The 18,786-nt window shown below is 44.1% G+C and overlaps 1 protein-coding gene across 11 annotated transcripts in view; it reads left to right on the top strand.

The window, feature by feature from the left end:
* Positions 1 to 18,786, top strand: part of DEPDC5 (DEP domain containing 5, GATOR1 subcomplex subunit) — a 126,986-nt gene that overhangs the window by 79,544 nt on the left and 28,656 nt on the right. For 8 of the 11 annotated variants that reach the window (XR_005787036.1, XM_040463991.1, XM_040463996.1 and 5 more), the window contains 5 exons: positions 184 to 351; positions 1,030 to 1,249; positions 2,564 to 2,697; positions 9,309 to 9,417; positions 12,308 to 12,373. Coding sequence is in view for 10 of the 11 variants with exons in the window: in XM_040463991.1 (XP_040319925.1) it covers positions 184 to 351; positions 1,030 to 1,249; positions 2,564 to 2,697; positions 9,309 to 9,417; positions 12,308 to 12,373 (697 nt within the window). In the remaining variant the exon portion in view is untranslated. The remainder of the gene's footprint in view (positions 1 to 183; positions 352 to 1,029; positions 1,250 to 2,563; positions 2,698 to 9,308; positions 9,418 to 12,307; positions 12,374 to 18,786) is intronic. The other 3 variants (XM_040463997.1, XM_040463994.1, XM_040463993.1) reach the window with 1 other exon arrangement.

Below are 18,786 nucleotides of genomic sequence, written 5' to 3'. Positions count from 1 at the left end.
AAAGAATGACAAAGTTTAAGAACTAAGAAATTTCCATTTCCAGTCCTTGGGATGAGTTGGTTACTGCACTTGAGGGTTGAAATGCCAAGGATGGTGCTAAGTATATGGAGATGGAAAGGTCCAGAAGAATTGGAGGAGAAGGAATTCTCTTTTGGACTTCTGGGCATGCCCTTTGTTTTTCAGGTACCCTTATGAATCCGCCCAGATCCACTACACCTACAGCCTCTGTCCCTCCCACTCGGACTCAGAGTTCGTCTCCTGTTGGGTGGAATTCTCCCATGAGCGGCTGGAGGAGTACAAGTGGAATTACTTAGATCAGTATATCTGTTCTGCTGGGTCTGAGGACTTCAGGTCAGAGAGTGTGCCTTGGCTTTCCGTCTGGCTGCCTTGGGTGTACCTGAATTTTAACATGTCTGTCCTTTTTTCTGATTACAAGATGATGTTTGTTTTAGAAAACATGGAAGAACAAAAAGCACATCTGCACTGGGTTACAAAACTCAGTGAGAAGGTGGGTGGTGGTGATGGTTGCACAGCAGTGTGAACGTACTTGATGGCATAGAAGTAAGTGTACACTTCAGGATTGTTAACGTGGCACATTTTGCTATGTATGTTTTACCACGGTACAACAACAGAAACTTCAGTGATGAAGTGCTCTTTGATGAAATGTCAGCGTAGATCATGTTCTTAACCTTTTCCTGACTGCCTGTGGTGTCTCATTTTTGATTTTTAATTTTTATGTGTGATTTATGATTGTGATGATAAAAAGCCACAACCCCACCGAGTCTGGCAGCACGAAGCATTCTGACATCTCTGGGATATAAACTAAAAGCACGTTTCATGGCCTACCTCCAAAGCTAGTGTTTTAAATGAAGCCATGAGATGTAGCATCAGACGAACACTTATTCAAGGGGAGCTTGCTCGTCACATACCGACTCTGAGGACAGGGTCAAGATGGGGTGTTCATTAGGCGTGCTTTTATTGTCTGCTTTTGCTCACCACACCCCCTTTTCTCCCTTTGGCCCTCCACAGCTTAATTGAGTCTCTGAAGTTCTGGAGGACCCGCTTCCTGCTGCTGCCAGCCTGTGTCACTGCCACCAAGCGCATCACAGAGGGGGAAGCCCACTGCGACATCTATGGGGACAGGCCCCGGGCGGATGAAGAAGAATGGCAGCTCCTGGATGGTTTTATCCGCTTCGTGGAGGGTTTGAACCGGATCCGCAGGCGGCATCGCTCAGATCGCATGATGCGGGTAGGGCTCTGTGGGCCCCGTGGGGGCTGTGCTTGGTCTCCTCCTATCTCAGGGGCCTCTCTCTGACCGGTTTATTTACTCTACAGTTGCATTTATCTTAACTCTGAAATAGTGAGTTCTCCTCTAGTGCAGGGTGAAGGAGGGAGGGATAGGGTACAGGCAGCCAGTGGGTAGTGTTCTGTGGCACGGGACCACCCTTGCCTACCTGAGGACACACAGCTCCTTCGTGCATTCCCCAGGTGAGACCCTATGTCAAGCCCAGCTGCTTCCTCTGGATTACTGAGTAAAAGTCACTCGAGGGTAGTGGCAGCGATACTTGTTTAACTCTCATTACTTTTGGAATTTCCAGCACCTTGGGTGTGTTCAGCCCCACACCACCCAGTGAGGATACTGAGGCTCATGGGGTTATGGGATATGCCCAGCCAGTACAGGGCTGATCTGGGATTCTGTGTGTGTGTGTGTGTGTGTACAGGTCTGTGAATTTTAACAGAGGCATAGATTCATGTAACACTACAACTACAATCAGGATACAGAGTAGTTCTATCACTCCCAAAAAACTCCCTCGTGCCACCCTTTATAGTCACACTTTGCCTCCATCTATAACCCCTGGCAGCCACTGGCCTGTTCTCCATCACTGTACTGTTGCCTTTTCCAAAAGTCATATACACAGAATCATATAATGTGTAACCTTTTGAGAAGCTGCCTTCTTTCACTCAGGATAATGCCTCTGGGATTCACCCAAGTTCATACAATTTGTGGCTTGTATCAGTAATTCATTCCTTTCCACTGTGAGTAGTGATGTTTCATTAGCTGTGTTTTTAACCCCAAGTTCCATGTTCTTCCCCCACACTGACTACACTTTGTACACAGCATTGCTTATAATTAGAAACATTTCTGGAAGACCTTGCATGGTAGAAAGAACTTTAGTTTTGAAACCAGATGACTAGAGCTTGAACTCTAGCTTCAGTGGGATTTGGGATAGGTTACTTAACTTCTCTGGGACTCAGTTTCTTCTTCCGTGATTTAGGTAGAACATTATTTACTTCCTGGTGGTGCGACAAGGGTGAAGTGATTTGTGGAACCCACCTCAAGGAGGCAGTTTGTTTTGAGTTGACAGGCATTTGAACCTTCAGTTGAAGTGAAAAGCTGTTCTAAGCATTTACTGAATAGCAGGAACCCATGTCACTTGCCTCTGTTAATTGGATTCCCAGAGCCTCAAGCACAACAGATACGGCAGGCACGCTCTGGGCTGAGTGGCATCTGCTAAGGGAGCCCACTGAGGCTGATGGTCTTGTCTCCTCTTCTCTGCTTTAGAAAGGGACCGCCATGAAAGGCTTACAGATGACCGGGCCCATTGCCACACACTCCCTTGAGTCTACCGGCCCCCCAGTTGGCAAGAAGGGAACATCAGCTCTGTCTGCCCTGTTGGAGATGGAGGCCAGTCAGAAGTAAGTGCCTGCTCGGGGAGTGACTCGTCCCCACCAGCAGGCTCCAAAGGTTTTGTGAGTGGAGGTGAAATATTGTTTCTGCAAGGAGCCTGAAATTAAGAAAAACACACATACATGAGAAAGCTGCGTTAATACCCAGTAAGTGTCAAATAACATGAAATATGCCAGAAATTATAAACTTGCAATCTGGGACTTAATTTGAACTACAGATACATTTGGTTTGGCCCATAAAGTGGGGTTTCTTGGTTTCTTTGGGTTTTTTTTTTTTTGTTGTTTTTTTTTTTTTATAATACATTTTGTAATTTAGAGCAGTTGTAGGTTCAAAGCAAACTTGAGTGGAAGGAAGAGAGATTTCTTGTATACCCCCTGTCTCCATACCTGCACAATCCATTGTCAACATCCCCTACCAGAGTGGGACATTTATTGTAATTGGTAAACCTGCATTGTCACATTATCACCCAGTATTTGTAGTTTACATTACAGATCACTCTTGGTGTTATACATTCTATGGGTTTAGACAAATTTGTAATGACATGTAGCCACCATTACAGAATAGTTTCACTGCCCTCAAGATACAAAATGTTTTTAAAATATCTGAGTTGCATTTTTTTAGTTTGAAGATTTCATATACAAATTTGGATTTATTTGAATTTGTATATGAGAAGTTGTATAGTATATACAACATGATACATGATTATATTATTCATAAAACAGTGTATTGCAGATACTTTGACACAACACTGTACTATAGATAATAAAATCTAGCCTTTCTAGAAATAGAAGAGCCTCAGTTATAGTACTGGGTCCACATGCACAGCCAGCCATGGGAAGGCTGGCACTTTGGAATGAGCACATGCCCTCTGTTTTACCAGAGAACAGCCACACCCTCTAGTCTTGGACTTGTCTTGCACCCTCAGGCATGTGACCTGGCCAGCTTCTCTAAGCATTTGTGTGGTCCCTTCATAAACAGTATGTGTTCCATTTCCCAGGATATTGGTGGGGCTACATCTTGCCTGGGAGGGCAGTGACAGTGTCCCAGGAGGTGGGATTTGAGTTGGCCTTGAAGGGAAGAAAGCATCTATACAGAGAGGCGAGGGGGAACTTGGGCAAGAGGAGAAAACACCTCTGTGTGCAGGTGGCCCCCACTCTGGGAACCTTCCTGGCCCCCTCACCCTCCCAGCCAACTCAGATTTTGTGCTTCCCGTCACCCCAGACCAATATCCATCAGAACCCTTAGTCGAACTCTACCCAGGTTTACTCACATTCCCCCTGACTTGCTTGTGCTCTGAGGGCAGAGGCTGTGTGTTGTGCTTGGCACATAGTATGTGCACAATAGATAGTCATAGAATGACAGAGGAAGGGATGTTGAAGTTCCTTATACAGATGTTAGGGGAGACTAGACCTTATCTGTCTGGCATGAGGGACCATGTTGGGCCAAGCAGGAACCTGTGTACATTAGGCTTTCCGAAAGTAACATGGAGTGAGCTTAAGGCATAGTCTAGGTGCAATTGGAAAGACAGGTGGGAAGTTGGATGCCATGCTGTCCTTACATGTTCTTATCACAAAAGGGATCCTTTGCAAGTTTTTTATTTTAATGGAAAATTTCAAATAGGTAAAGTAGACTAGTATAATAAATCCCTGTTTCCTTATCATTGCAGCTTCAATGATTATCAACTCATGGCCAATCTTTTTTTTTTTAATTAAATTTTTAATGTTTTATTTATTTATTTTATTATTATTATTTTTTAAAATTTTTAACGTTTATTTTGTTATTGAGAGACAGAGAGAAACAGAGCATGAGCAGGGGAGAGGCAGAGAGAGAGGAGGAGACACATAATCTGAAGCAGGCTCCAGGCTCTGAGCTGTCAGCACAGAGCCCGACGCGGGGCTCAAACTCAGACTGCAAGATCATGACCTGAGCCGAAGTCAGATGCTTAACTGACTGAGCCACCCAGGAGCCCCTGTTTTATTTATTTTTAAGAGAGAGAGAGAGAGAGACAGCTTGAGTTAGGGAGGGGCAGAGAGAGGGAGACACAGAATCTGAAGCAGGCTCCAGGCGCCAAGCTATCAACACAGAGCCTGATGTGGGGCTCAAATTCATGAACCCATGAGATCATGACCTGAGCTGAAGTTGGATGCTTAACCCACTGAGCCGCCCAGGGACCCCAACTCATGGCCTGTCTTGTTTCATTTATATCCCACATGTTCTCACCTTCCTTTTTACTCTTTATTAAGCTTCAGGCATCATATCTCTTCATCTATAGTATTTCACTATGTATCACTGAAAGTGAAGTACTCCTTTATACTTTTTTAAGTTTATTTACTTATTCTGAGAGAGAGAGAGAGAGAGAGAGTGCACGCATGTGAGCGAGGGAGGGACAGAGAGAGAGAGAGAGAGAGAGAGAGAGAGACTCCCAAGCAGGCTCTGTGCTGTCAGCACAAAGCTCGATGCAGGGCTTGATCCCACAAACTGTGAGATCGTGACCTGAGTCAAAATCAAGAGTCAGATGCAACCAACTGAACCCCCAGGTGCCCTGAGAAGTACTCCTTTAAAAAAAAAAAAGTCCGGGGCGCCTGGGTGGTGCAGTCAGTTAAGCGTCCGACTTCAGCCAGGTCACGATCTCGCGGTCCGTGAGTTCGAGCCCCGCGTCAGGCTCTGGGCTGATGGCTCAGAGCCTGGAGCCTTTTCCGATTCTGTGTCTCCCTCTCTCTCTGCCCCTCCCCTGTTCATGCTCTGTCTCTCTCTGTCCCAAAAATAAATAAACGTTGAAAAAAAAAATTAATAAAAAAAAAAAAAAGTCCTCGGGAGCCTGAGTGGCTCAGTCGGTTAAGCATCTAACTTCGACTGGTTCATCAGTTTGAGTCCCACGTGGGACTCTGTGCCTATAGCACAGAGCCTGCTTGGGATTCTTTCTCTCTGCCCTTCCCCTACTTGTGTTTTCTTTCTCTCTCAAATACATAAACTTAAAAATTAAAAAAAAAAAAAAATCAAAAGTCCTAATACTATAATTTACCTAAAAGGTTACAGTCATTCCTTAGTATCATGAAATATGCCTTTGGTGTGTTTGGCAGAAGTGTTTTCAGAAATGAGCCCCATGTATAGAAAGGCCTGGCAGGTGGGCCCCAAGAGGCAGAGACTCTTTGGCAGCCTCTCACTAGTCAGGCAAGAGGCCACAGAGGCTGGAGAGAGGGTGATAATAAATGGAAAAGAAGGGACACAGGATGACAAGGGAACCTGGCGAGGACCTGGGGGCAGATGAGAGGAGGAGAGCAGGGGTAGGTTGAGCTCATCACTGAGGGCACTGGGTCCTCTTCAGAAAATACCTTCACCTGACCAAGGGAAGACCCCAGAACTCAGCCCACCAGGTTCTTCCTGTAACTAATCACAGATCTTTCCCACTGGAAAAAAGAACAAGGAACATATGTTGCTGGGAGGGGTGTGAAGCTGGGGGTGGGGGAATCTTATTTTAATTTGTCAGTGAGTCATCCTTTAATACACTTGTCCAAGTAGCCTCTTTCTGCTCAGACTGGAAGAGGAAGGATACTTGAGGTGGTAGTGTCCCCCAGTGTGAAGGGAGAAACTCTCAGCTAATCCCACAAGCAGGAGTCAGGACAGAGAGACCCGAGACTTATTCTCTCTCCAGATGACTGCTCTTGTTTTCTCAATATAGGAGGTATAGTGACTTGCTATGTTTTCTCAATATAGGAGGTAAAGCAGAGGGAGCCAGACCTTTATAGAATGTTAGCGCACACAGCGTTTTTTATTTGTATGCTTTGGTTTTGTTTTTGCTGCACTAAGCTGATCCGATTTTGTTTATTATGAAAAATAATGCTATAGCAATATGGAAAAGAATTTTTAAAGACTTCACCTATACTCCTGCCATCTTACTATAAACTGTCTAGTTTTTCTAGTTTTCTTCTGGTCTTTATCTAAAGTCATGTGTGTTTAGTCAAGCTCTTGTAGAAGATAGAGGCCCCAGCAGTCTCAGCCTTCTGCTGATTGTCAGCATGGCTGAGACCAGTCTGGGCAGCTGGTGCTGAAGATAACTCAGTGACAACCAAGTCAGAGCAGAGATCACCAAAAGGCAATTGTCACTGCTTCTATGGAGGCTTGGCTGACAACCCCATCCTGGCAGAAGACAGTAGGCCTCCGTGTTTATTTTCACATATGCATGTACATAGGGTAACTAGTCTTTTGCTGGCAGGTCCCTTCATGAGCCGTTAGATAAGGAGCCTCCAAGGACAAGGGTTTTGGACTCACATTCGAAACCCTGATTCCTAGTCCACAGGTCAGCACATGAAAGGCAGCTCACTAAATGGGGATTGTCATGTGTATCTGAGGGGCCAATGGGGGGTAACCAGGTCTTCCTCTCCCTGCAGCTTTGGGGGAGAGAATGTCACAGTGTGCCTTTGTGGATGAGGCTCAAAGGAAAACACATTTTGATGTGGTAGAGAGAGACAGTGTGGTGCAGGGACATGGGAAAGAATTGAGCAATTGTTCTGCTTTTCCTATATGAATTACACCTCAGAGTAACCAAGTAATTGGTGTAGGGAAGTTTGTCTTTTTTCAATATTGCAGCTAATAGGTACAGAAGGAATGATAGACTATTACCATGTGTGATCTTTAATGAACTTCTGGATCTAACAGAAATCACCAGTGGCCACTAATATCACCAGAGAGAGACTGCCAGATATTACAGGCCTCCAGATAGATATATATAATGCCACTTAAGAAGAGTTCTTGTCCAAAATTGAACCTGAATCTGCTCAAGCCATTAGGTATAACTCTCAGTTCTCAGGAAGTACAAGGCACAGAGGAATATGATAAACAATAAAGGGATAAAAATCAGCACATCCAGACTATGTACATTTACAGGACAAATGAGCTACTTTCTTCAACAAATAAATTGTAAAGATAGAAGTACAATGAAGAGGAACTTATAGCTTAAAAAAGAGTTAAGAGATACAACTCATTGCAACAGGGGGACCTTAATTGAACCCTGTTTTGAACAAACTACAAATAATTTTTGGGAGACAGTTGGGGAAATATTTGATATTGGAAAATTTTTAAAATTTTAAGTGTGTTTGAATTATGGTTATGTTTTTTTTTTTAAGTTATTTTCTTTTAATGATAGAGTGAATATTAAAGTTCTTACAGGTGAAATATGTTTTGCTTCAAAATAATTGGAGTGTATAGGTAAGGAGTATAGATGAAACATGATTGGCTCTATAATTTTGGGGCTGGGTATGTAGGGATTTATTATCTTTTGTATATGTTTGAATTTTTTCCATAATAAACTAGAAAAAAAAAGAGTATGACAGGTTACCATGGAAACTGATTTTTAATCTCTGGTATGAGATAACTTGACAATCTGTAATAAACATGTCAGAATTTTAGAAGTGTCACAGACTGAGATCTCTGGGAAGCAGGCTGAGATGGAGTTTAACATGCAGGTTGTTTATTAAGGAGAGGCCTTAGGCTCAGCATGTGTGGGAGGGAGGAAGAAGCAGGAGTGGATAGAGGGAGCAGCCAGGTGCAGTGCAGGCCCAGTGACAGCCTTGGGTCCCCTCACTCAAGCTCTAGAGCTAGAACAGCCTTCAGAGATGAGCCCAGTTGGACCAACATGGCCAGATCTGTACACCCCCTTGTTGATCACTCATTGTCTGTGGGCAGCTGGGGGCCGGTGGGGGGAGGAGCTTGAAGAAGGCTGCTCTGCAGCTGGGGCTGTCCCCAAAGGGGCTGACAGGTGAGTAGTCTGGACAACATGGCCCACTACTGTGCCAGCAAGGCCATAGCAGAGGGATCTGGGCAGTGCCTCACAGCGTACACCACAAGAAGTGTATGTTACAATAGTGATGAAGATTTAAGACTATAATGTGAGTCTCCTGAACTCTACCAAATAAAAATTCAGTGATATGTTGAAGAAATTTGGGGGAGCATTTAAGTTATGACAGCTCATAATTATTTTTAGTATAGGTAAAAGGAAAATAAATGTGGAAATATGCTTGTATGTACTTTTATGTACATCAGAACGGAGATGGGATGAGATGTCATAAGAAAACCATAGTTGTCTTGTGTTACGAGATAGTGTCTGTTAGATATGTGTGATTGGGGGTTGGGGAGAGGAGCAGGGATATAAGTGCATGTATTTGAAAAATTAACATATAAACCTTCAAAATGTATGGGGAGTTGACACATTTCCCCATATAGTTTATGCCACATGTTAATGCAGCCCTAATTTTCAGAATGTGCTTCTGCTGGTATATTTAATGAAAACCGAGAACAAGTCTTCCCAGAGGATTAAAAAAAGGGTTGTTTGTGGATGGAGTCATTCAAACCATGTCACATGGCTTTTCAAAGTAATATGTAAATACTATAAGCACTACGACAGTGCTTTTTAAATGGAGCTCTTTTCTTCTTTATCTGGGAGGACTATTGACTGTTCAGGACAATGAATGCAATGAAGGGTATTGTGTTGGGCCTGAAGGAGAAATAAAGAAGGGTGTTTCTGAGGTGACAGCAGTAGTATCTTCATTTCATCTTGGCTAATGTGGGCCCTTCACCAGGGGGCTCCCAACAAGCCACAGATACGTGTTTTTCCATCTTTCAGGTGCATGGGAGAACAGCAGGCAGCTGTGCACAGTGGCAAGAGCTCCTCCCAGCCAGCGGAGAGCAGCAGCGTTGCCATGACTCCCACCTACGTGGACAGCCCACGAAAGGTAAAGGGGGCCACTCCAGCAGGGAGCTGCTTCATGCTCTCAGGGGCCCGACATGGCGGGCCAAATGAATAGCCATTCGAATCCAGGGTTGAATATGCTGAGGATTTGGATGAATTCTACCCTGAACCCTTTTAAGCATTACTATTTCTAAAGAAGCAGTTTCTGCTCACAATTGTAAGGAAGTTAACTGCTAGATAAATGCAGATACAACATAGTCAAGCTAAACTATATTGGTCAAGTCCCAAAATCTGGTTGGAGCTGTGAAATTGGCCATCTGGTTTTCCTTCAGCCACATCCTTGGCTCTCCCAGATGGGAGGGAGAAAGCTCTTGGAGCAGCTTCCATGAGAGCTAACTCTTTGATAAAGAAATTCCCATCAGTTAGATTCCTGAGAAGTACAGTCCAATGGATTGCATCCTGAGTGGATGGGGGAATTAAAACCTGAGGCTTTGGGCCTCTGTACCAAATAACAAGTCCAGCAGAGGGGCCAGAAACTCCATAGATCAGGCTTTTTGTATCTTTTAAGATGAATAAACTTGGCTCTGTCTACTCATTCTGGGAAGTTCAGAATGTGAGATCATTCTAGTATGGGAAGGTAAGCTGACTGCGTTCTCTTACCTGCTCTCTATCACTAGGAGATGAAGGAGATTCAATACATGTATTTCATTTTTCAAAATTGTGGCCAACTTGTACATCTATCTATGTATTTGTTTATTTTACTTCCATATCATGAAAATTTTCTAGTCATTAAATATTTTGTAAAAGTATGATTTTTCAATAATACGTAATATATCACCATATGGATAGACCCTCATTGGTAATTTACTTTTTTATTAAAATTGTAGATGGTTTCTGATTTTTAAAAAGGATTTTTGGTAATTATTCCATAAGTTTTTATAGTTATTCTGCGCTGTATCACAATTATAAGTAATACTGCAAACAACATCCTTGCACATAATTATTTGACCGCATCTCTTATTATTTCTTTGGGATAAATGAGTAGAATTAGACTACCAGGATGCAGGGGTTAAAATCTAAGAAAGTATAAACTGAGGCTATAGGCAGCTCATATATTCTATAGACTAGCGGTTGGCAAACCTAAATAAATATTTCAGGCTTTGTGAGCCAACAGGCAATATCAAGGCTATTATGTAGGTACTTCTATCTCCATATAAATTTTTAAAAACCACCCTTAGCCCACAATAATAAACCAGTAGCTGGATTTGGCCTGCAGTCTGTAGTTCCCTCACCCAGCTCTAAGAAGTGACTTTAGGTACAGTCCCAAGGATAGTCTCTGCATAAGGAACGATCTATCCATCCAGGAAGAATCTTTTCACATGTATGTAAACCTCAGCAGCATTAGCAGCTCTACTTCTATATGTTCTAGCAGAGAAGGGACACAGATGGAACAGTGAGAATTCATAAGCATCTTGTGCGCTGCCCTCTAGCTGTTACCCCTACTTATTGCCATCTTTGAGGATTAGAACCAGTGCCCAGGGCCAGACTCAGAAGCAGAGAAATTATAGAACCACAAGCATTAAGGTTAAAATACACCAATGGCCAAATATTAGATTGCCGATTAGTACACTCTTCTGATTTTCCCCCTGAGCACTAAAATCCACATGGACGGTTATCATTTGTCACAGATGTAGATCCCCAAGTAGTCAAAGAGAAATGTAGATGTTATGAGATGGCCAAAGGGAAGACCTCTGTGTGACATGCTTAGAAATGCCAACAGTGTCCCCAGTCAGCGCATCTTGTGTTAGGATGCAGAGAGGTCCTGAGATTGTATCTCCACAGCCACATATTTCCATGGTTTGTTATTTGAGTTCGCAGTGGTTGATGGGAAATGGCAACAGTATTGATAAAATGGGCACCCAACCCATATACTTCAGTGATTCCATTTTGAGAATTGAAGAAAAGTTGTAAGAAAGTAGACCTTCAGATTTATCAAGTGCCATTTCTGAATTTCAGTGGTAATGCATAAAAAATAAAGAGTATTTTGAAGGGACAAGAATTTAAGTAAGATGAAAGGAGGGATCTTCGGGAAAGTCCTCTATGTTGTTTTTGTTTCAAATACATGGCAGCTTGCACCCCACAAGAATAGGTTCAGAGAGGAAGACAGCTTCAGAACTCTCCACCTCCCCACCCTCACCCCCACCCCATGATGCATATGTTTCTGACACTCTGTATGTCTCAGCTTCTTGATATTTTGTTATCCAACCAGTGGAGGAGAAGGTATTGCTGCTTCTGGATCCCCTATTTGCTTAAAAAATTAAGCACGAACTTTTCTTGCATTGAATCCTCTTCTCCCATCTGGCTGCCATGTTTATTAACAGGCAGAATTGAAAGCCTCAAGCCTCTGTCTCTCCAAGAGGGCCGCTGGTCATCCAGCCAGGCGGGAGGCCAGGAAGCGACCCCTGAAACCTTTCCCCCACCATCCCCACCAAGTGGCTTTTTCCTCTCCCTTGACATAGGTCTGAAGGAAGTTCAGAGCTATGTGGGAGGGTGCTGGCCTCCAAGCCAGGCTCTGATGAGACCTGAGGGAGCTTGGACACACCTCGATCCCTGTGCTTGCTCCCACACAGGTGGGATATTCTGCCCAAGAAGGTGTGGATTCCTGCTAATGCTTTGCATTTGGATATGGTCTTTCTGGGTGGATCTTTCTTTCTCTCTCTCTCTCTCTCTCTCTCTCTCTCTCTTTCTCTCTCTTTTTTCCCCTCCATCCCCCTCACATGCCCTTGTTTCTCTCCTTCCCTCCTTGTTTTTATTTTTATTTTTTTCTTTCATACCCTCTCCTTCCCCTGATGGTTCACCACGGGTCCACATTTGTTCCTTTGCTCCCTTGCATTTGCTGCTGCCGCTGCTGCTTCCTCCTCCTCTGACTTCAGGACGGGGCCTTCTTTATGGAGTTTGTCCGCAGCCCGCGCACAGCGTCGTCCACCTTCTACCCGCAGGTCAGTCAAACTCCAAGGGCTCTGAAGCCCCTGCATGCCTGTCCCATCAGCAGAAGGCTTCTGCTCGGCTCTGAACAGATGAAATTGGGCTGAAGCTGAGTTGGAAGGGCAGCTGAAATTGAATTCAATCTCAGAAGTGTCATTCCCTTCCATGGGGTTGGTGGCCGCAGAGGGGGATGGAAACGATTAATGTGAGAGAACAGATGATCGCATCAGCGTTGATGCATTGGTTTCCCGCTCTGCCTGTTTCACAAGGTTGCCATTGATTCTCTCCCACAACAGCAACATCTTCCTGTTTAGGTGTTTTGTCCATATAACATGAAATATGTTTTCTTAAGGACTGAGCACTTACTTTTTTCCTGCCAGTACAACCTGATAAATTCATTAACAGTGTGGCAGGAAGTGGTGAAAAACACAGCAAGCATTTATTAATAGGTGTATGCTTTGTCATAGGCTAATTGTGAGCAACCCTGGGCAGTTCACCTCGCCTCTGGACTTCCCTTACCTCATTTGTCAAATAAAGGGTTGGGACCAGACCTCCACAGGCCTTCCAAGCATAAACATTCTTCAGTTGCTCTGTGCCAAACACATAGTATTCTCTCATGTCATCCTTACTACATGGCCTGTGAGCTAATTTATCCCAAGTTGACACAAAGAGAAATTGGAGCACAAAGAAGTTGTGTTTTACCTAGTACAGGGTAGAGCTGAGATTTAAATCCAAGACCAACAGGCTTGACTTGTGACCTCTGCTTTGTAACTGGCTTTAGTAATTACTGTTCTGACAGGTCCTAGTGGAAGAGAAACTGGGCTCCTTGCCCTTTATTGATGCCCATAAGTATATGAAGTTGACTTAGTTACAGAGATTTGAAAGAGTTGAAAGGGTTTATGTAGAGTCAGGCAGACTAAGGAGAACAGGACTTGAGAAGTTCAAGGGCAAAGGTTAAGGGATCCCTGTTTGGTGGAAGTCAGAAAAGCAACGTTAAATACTCACTCTGCCAGCTGCTATGCAAAGGGCTTTGCACACATAGTCTTCACAACAGTCTGTGAGGTGCAGGTATTATCACCCCACTTTCCAGATGAAGAAACTGAGGCTTAAATATATTACCTAGTCAAAGGCACACAAGTCATGAGTGGCTGAGCCCCTGCACCATGTAGCACAGTGTGCCTGGAGGGAAAGGGGGTAGTTAGCGTTGGGAGTCTTCCCTTGCTTCAGAGGTCACATGGTGCTATGCCTGTCTGTGCAGGTTTTCAGAGATCTGCGCATGCCATTTCCCAGTGAGCTGCATGACCCTGGGCAAATCCCTGTCAGGATCTCTGAGTTCTAATCCAAGAATCTCTGATCTTTAAGTGTGGAAAGCATGCTACATTTTTGGTTTAGAACAAACTTGGGGTGGACTTTTTAACCTTTTACTTTCTAATGAGAGACCCTCTTGTGAAAAATTTTAGCCTTAGATTAGAAGTTAGCATAAGAAAAATCAGCAGAGCCAGAAGAGAATTGTCTTATAAGTCCTATAATAATATAGCAGTCCACATAGCTTCACATGGTGAAATTCCAGGTGGAACAAGAGTGAACAAGTTCCCACAATGAGCTGTTAGGAGAGGCACACGAATAAAGTTTATATTACCCACCAGGTGTGTTGTTATGCTTACACATAAATCAATAAATTGTCTCTACTCATATGTAGTAAGGGAGCCTCTATACTTACACAAAATGAAATTGTGCTTTTTAAACTATGTTTGTTTTGTTTATTATTATTGTGTTAAAATATACATAACATGAAATTTGTGGTGTTTGTTTTCTAACGTGCTGTGTGGGGAATGGAGAAAGGCCAGTGGAGTCAGATGACTCCTTTAAGATTTCATCTTCAGCACTGTACCAGGGAGCTGCTTTAAGGATGTTAATTAACCACCTGAACCTCAGTTTCCTGATTTGAAGGAAATAAAAATACCTTCCTTGTAGGATACTTTTGAGGATTAGAAAGAATATCTATTTCTCAACAGACTTCAAGGGAGTGAAATCCCATAGAGCACATTTCTGAGCACCATGCAATTAAGTTACAGGTAAAGGACAACTGGGTAACTAGAAAAGCCCCACATATTTGGAAACTAAGTAACACTTCCAGTAATGAATGCATGAGGCAGCAATAATATTGCATGTTGCATGGGATGTGGTGGCTGGATACGAGCTAGGATTAGGATAGGATTCCTACCGTGCCAGGTTTTGGTGTCCATTGCAAACATCTGTTTATTAGTGCCTGCTCCCTCTTCCTGCAGCCTCCGCTTTCCACCCTAATTCCAGGACCAGGAAGCATAAAGAGTAGGTTGTGTGCTCTTTCAGAGAACAGGGCTGCATGTTAGAAGACTGTCAGGGTGTAGGCTCTGGCATCAGACTAGTTGTGAGCCTTTGGGCAGCTGCACTAACCTCCCTGAACCTCAGGTTTCTCATCTGTAGAATGGGACTAGTAACTGTGTTCTCCTTGTAGGATTGCTGTGAGAGGGACCTGAGGTGAAGCATGTTTGTGGTTAGCTATACCCTGGCATATAGTCAGTCCCCCAAACATGTACCTCTGTGTGGGAGAGGGGAGGGAGGACAGGGGCCAGTTGGTACAGGTAGTGAACCAGCTTGATTGGTCCAGTCAGCTGTTTTCCGTGTGTGTGTGTGTGTGTGTGTGTGTGTGTGTGTGTGTGTGAAAATGCACTAGGCCTGGGTGACCTCTTCTATGCCTTTGATCTCTGAAATTCTGGGGTGACCCTGTTGGACCTTGCAAAGTAAGTCCTCTACCTCTGGCTGAGTCGCAAAGGTAATGCCTGTAATTTTTGGCCGCTGATGACAGCTCTCTGCTGAGAAGGGGTTCCTCTTGGCCAAGCAGGAGAGCAGCATCACCCTGGACTCTAACTCTGCTCTGGGAAGGAAGTGTCTGTAAAATTAAAACAGATAGCAGTGCACAGAGGGTTGCAGGGAACAGGGCCATGCACCAGTCTTGGAAAATGGTTCTTTGTGCCACCAATTCATCATTCTAATGATAATGAAGGTGTCACTCTGCCTGATAAGTGGAACAGAGCTACACAGTTCTCCTCTCCGTGCCCTGCTCTCTAGAAATTGATTTTTATCATCACAAATTTACAGAAGAATTTGGAGAGCATGAGAAACCCTTGGTAATGAAATTTTCCTCAGAAGTCAGCCTCATGATATCATTAGTCTGCAGTTTGGAGCCTGAAGGAATATCATGGTCGAGGGGGACAGGCCCCTGCCACCTGAGGCCTGAGCCGGTGCTAGGGTCTCTTCCCTCCCCTACCCCCTGACCCCCAGCCAGTTATTCTCACAGGAATGTATGCCTCTCAGCAGATCAGCCCCGTGTGAAGTCACTTGTCATTTCTATCACCACCCCCCAGCCTGTGTCCCTGTGACCATTTCCCATCTTGGTCCTGAGGCAGCCTCCAGCATGGTCTTCTTGCTTCCATCCCAGCCCTCTCCAGTCTGTTCCCCAGCCTGCATCCAGGGTTTACCTTTCCACAGTGTATTAGCTGGGGCTGCTGTGACAAAACACCATAGACTGGGGGGCTTAAGCAGCGCATTGACTTCTCACAGTTCTGGAGGCTGAAAACTCTAAGATCAAGGTGCTGGCACATTCGGTTCCTGGTAAGGGCCCTCTTCTGGCTTCCAGCTGGCCACCTTCTCGTTTGTCCTCAGGTGGCAGACAGAGCGAGAGCTGTGGTCTCTCTTAGGATAACAGACATTAATCCCATCATGGCTTTACCCTCATGGCCTCATCTAAACCTAATCAGTTCCCAAAGGCTCCACTTCCAAATACAATCACTTTGGGGGTGAGGGCTTCAACATATGAATTTTAGGAACATACATTCAGTTCATAACATGTGGCTTTCTTTCCTTTAGGGTAAAAGCCAAAATCCTTACAAAGGCCTGGAAGGTCCCACATGACCAAGGCCCTCCCTCCCTTTCTAACCTCATCTTCTGTCATCCTCTTTCTCACTTTTGGACTCCAATGACATGAGCCTTTCTCTAGACTGCCGTAGGCACCAGGTTTCCTGCCACAGTGCCTTGGCACATACTGTTCCCTCTGTGCCTGGTTAACTCCTAGTCGTCTAGTCAAATCCTACATCTTAGATTTACATAGTGCCCCTCCTTTCAGTTCTTCTCCTGGTTCTACCTTTATATTTGTATGACTGGGTTTGATTAGTGCCCAACTTCATGAGACTAAGCTCCCACAGGGCAGCGGCCATGTCTGTGTTGCTCACCATTGATTCTTTAGCACCTAGCCTGGCACTTGGGAGGGGCTCTGTAAATACCACCTCAGACATACTGATGGTGGAGATAGACACAAAAATGTTTATTTGAACAATGGAACCCTTTCTTTCCCAATGGATAATTTACACCAAACTCTGAACTGTAACCCAACAAACATGGAACCATTCTGGCTTAAGTATGTGGGGGATTGGAGAAGTCTCCCAGCCCCCAGCAGTTGCAACCTGTGATGGCAACAGATGCTACCACAGGCCCCCAGGCTTTTGCAGGATGCACTTTGAAGCTGTTAGGACAGTAGTGCACAGCATGCTGGTGGGAACCCTGGGAAGTCAGAGTCAGTGTGACTAAAAGTAGACTTTTCCCCCTTTGATCTGTTGTGGTTTTTTTTTTTTTTTTTCCTCTTTGGAAACTTGAGTGAACAAAAGGCTCACATCCCCCGGGGGCTCTAGGGTCACTTTAATCAACCATTGTCCTAACCTAAACCCTCCACCATCAAGGCAGGTTCTTATCAGAAATCTATGCGTCAGACTTCTGCCAAGAGCACAGTTTTCCCTGCAGGACATTCATTTCATTCCCATCTCCCAAAAACATGTTCAGCCTTGCTGTGCATTTTTAATTTTTGAAGTGGTTGGAAATATTTTAAAAAATCAGGAGATTTCATACACAAATCCAGGTTTCTGTCTTGTATTATGAATGAAATAAGCTAGACACTGGGCCTGGTTTCCTTCCCAGCAGTGGTCACATGGCCTTGGAGCAGCCCATGGCCTTTAGTCAGGTGTGCTAATATATACCTACTGGTCCTTGTACATATTTTTGTTTGCCGCCTTTGCTCTAGAACAGTGTTGTCCAATCAAACTTCCTGCTATGATGGAAATGTTCTGTATCTGTGCTGTCCAACACAGATGGTTAGTCACACATGGCTAGTGAGCATTTGACAAGTGGCAACTGAGGAACTGAATTTTACATTTTATTTTAATTAATTTATATTTAAATAGCCACATATAGCCAGTAGCTACTGTACTGCATGCCGCAGGTCTAGACGTTTAAAACGTTATCATTGAAGTACTTAGATTCTAAAATTTCACTTTTCCTACCCTTGTTTTCTCTTTCTCTCACTTTTTCTATCCTTTTCACTGGGTTTTCTTGTGTATTTATCTTATTATATGTCTAGTTATTGATAATGTCTTTTCTTTTTTAGAGTGATGTTAAGATATAAAAATATAAATAAGCATTGAGAATCAGGGGTTGGGATGGACATGTGGAGGAGGGAGGCTGTACCTGTGGAGATAATCCAGTTTAATTGAGATGGCAAATCCCAAGCTCCTCCTGGGCATAGAGCTGTCCTAATATGGGCATTCCTTGTCTAATGTCTGTTTTTCCTTCCCACTCCCAGATGGTAAACTCCATGAGAGCAGGTGGAAGAGATTTGATTTGGGAAGATATTCTGTCCTTCCCTGATATTATAAACCTTGGGAAATCTCCTGGCTATGGAGCTGGGAGTTATTCCCAAGTTGTCTGAATATGAGATTCTGTCATGGGTCCCTTTATGTTGCCTCTAAATGCCCTAAAGGAGTCAGGTGAGGGGAAACCAGGAACACCACTTAGCCCATTTTGTCTCCAGGTAAGACAAAGCAATGTGTTCTGTCTACCACCCTCAAGGTATAGTTGGAGAGCTGGGCTGGCAGCTTCCTTGTGGCTGATTGTCCTCCAGCCTAAGAAAGTAGTAGGGCTCTGACAGTCACATGAGTTGGAGGGTCCTAGGAGGTGCCTGTTGAGGACGGTATTAACCTGTAAGGCATCCCTGGCAGAGCTTCCCCCCTCATCTTCTCCCATGGCTTTGGGTGTGTAGGAAAAGAGAAGGAGACTGGGGATTGCTGTTGCTGAAGAGGGTTTCTTTGTTTAATTGACTAAATACCAGACTTTATTTGGGTTTCACCAGTTCTCTATGAATGCCCTTTTTCTGTTCCAGGATCCAATTCAGGGCACCATGTTGCATTTAGTTTTCGTGTCTCCCCAGTGCCCTCTGGTCTGTGACAGTTTTCTCAGTCTTTACTTGTTTTTTGCTTTTATTTTTGTTTTTATTTATTTTTATGACTTTGAGAGTCTTGAGGCTCCCAGGCTAGATATCCTGAAGAATGCCTCTGAATCT

Source organism: Herpailurus yagouaroundi, unplaced genomic scaffold, assembly GCF_014898765.1.
Source record: "Herpailurus yagouaroundi ecotype Mexico unplaced genomic scaffold, PumYag 428, whole genome shotgun sequence".
NCBI lineage: Eukaryota > Metazoa > Chordata > Mammalia > Carnivora > Felidae > Herpailurus > Herpailurus yagouaroundi.
The sequence above is the reverse complement of the archived record's forward strand: the minus strand, read 5'-3'. Positions and strand labels throughout refer to the sequence as shown.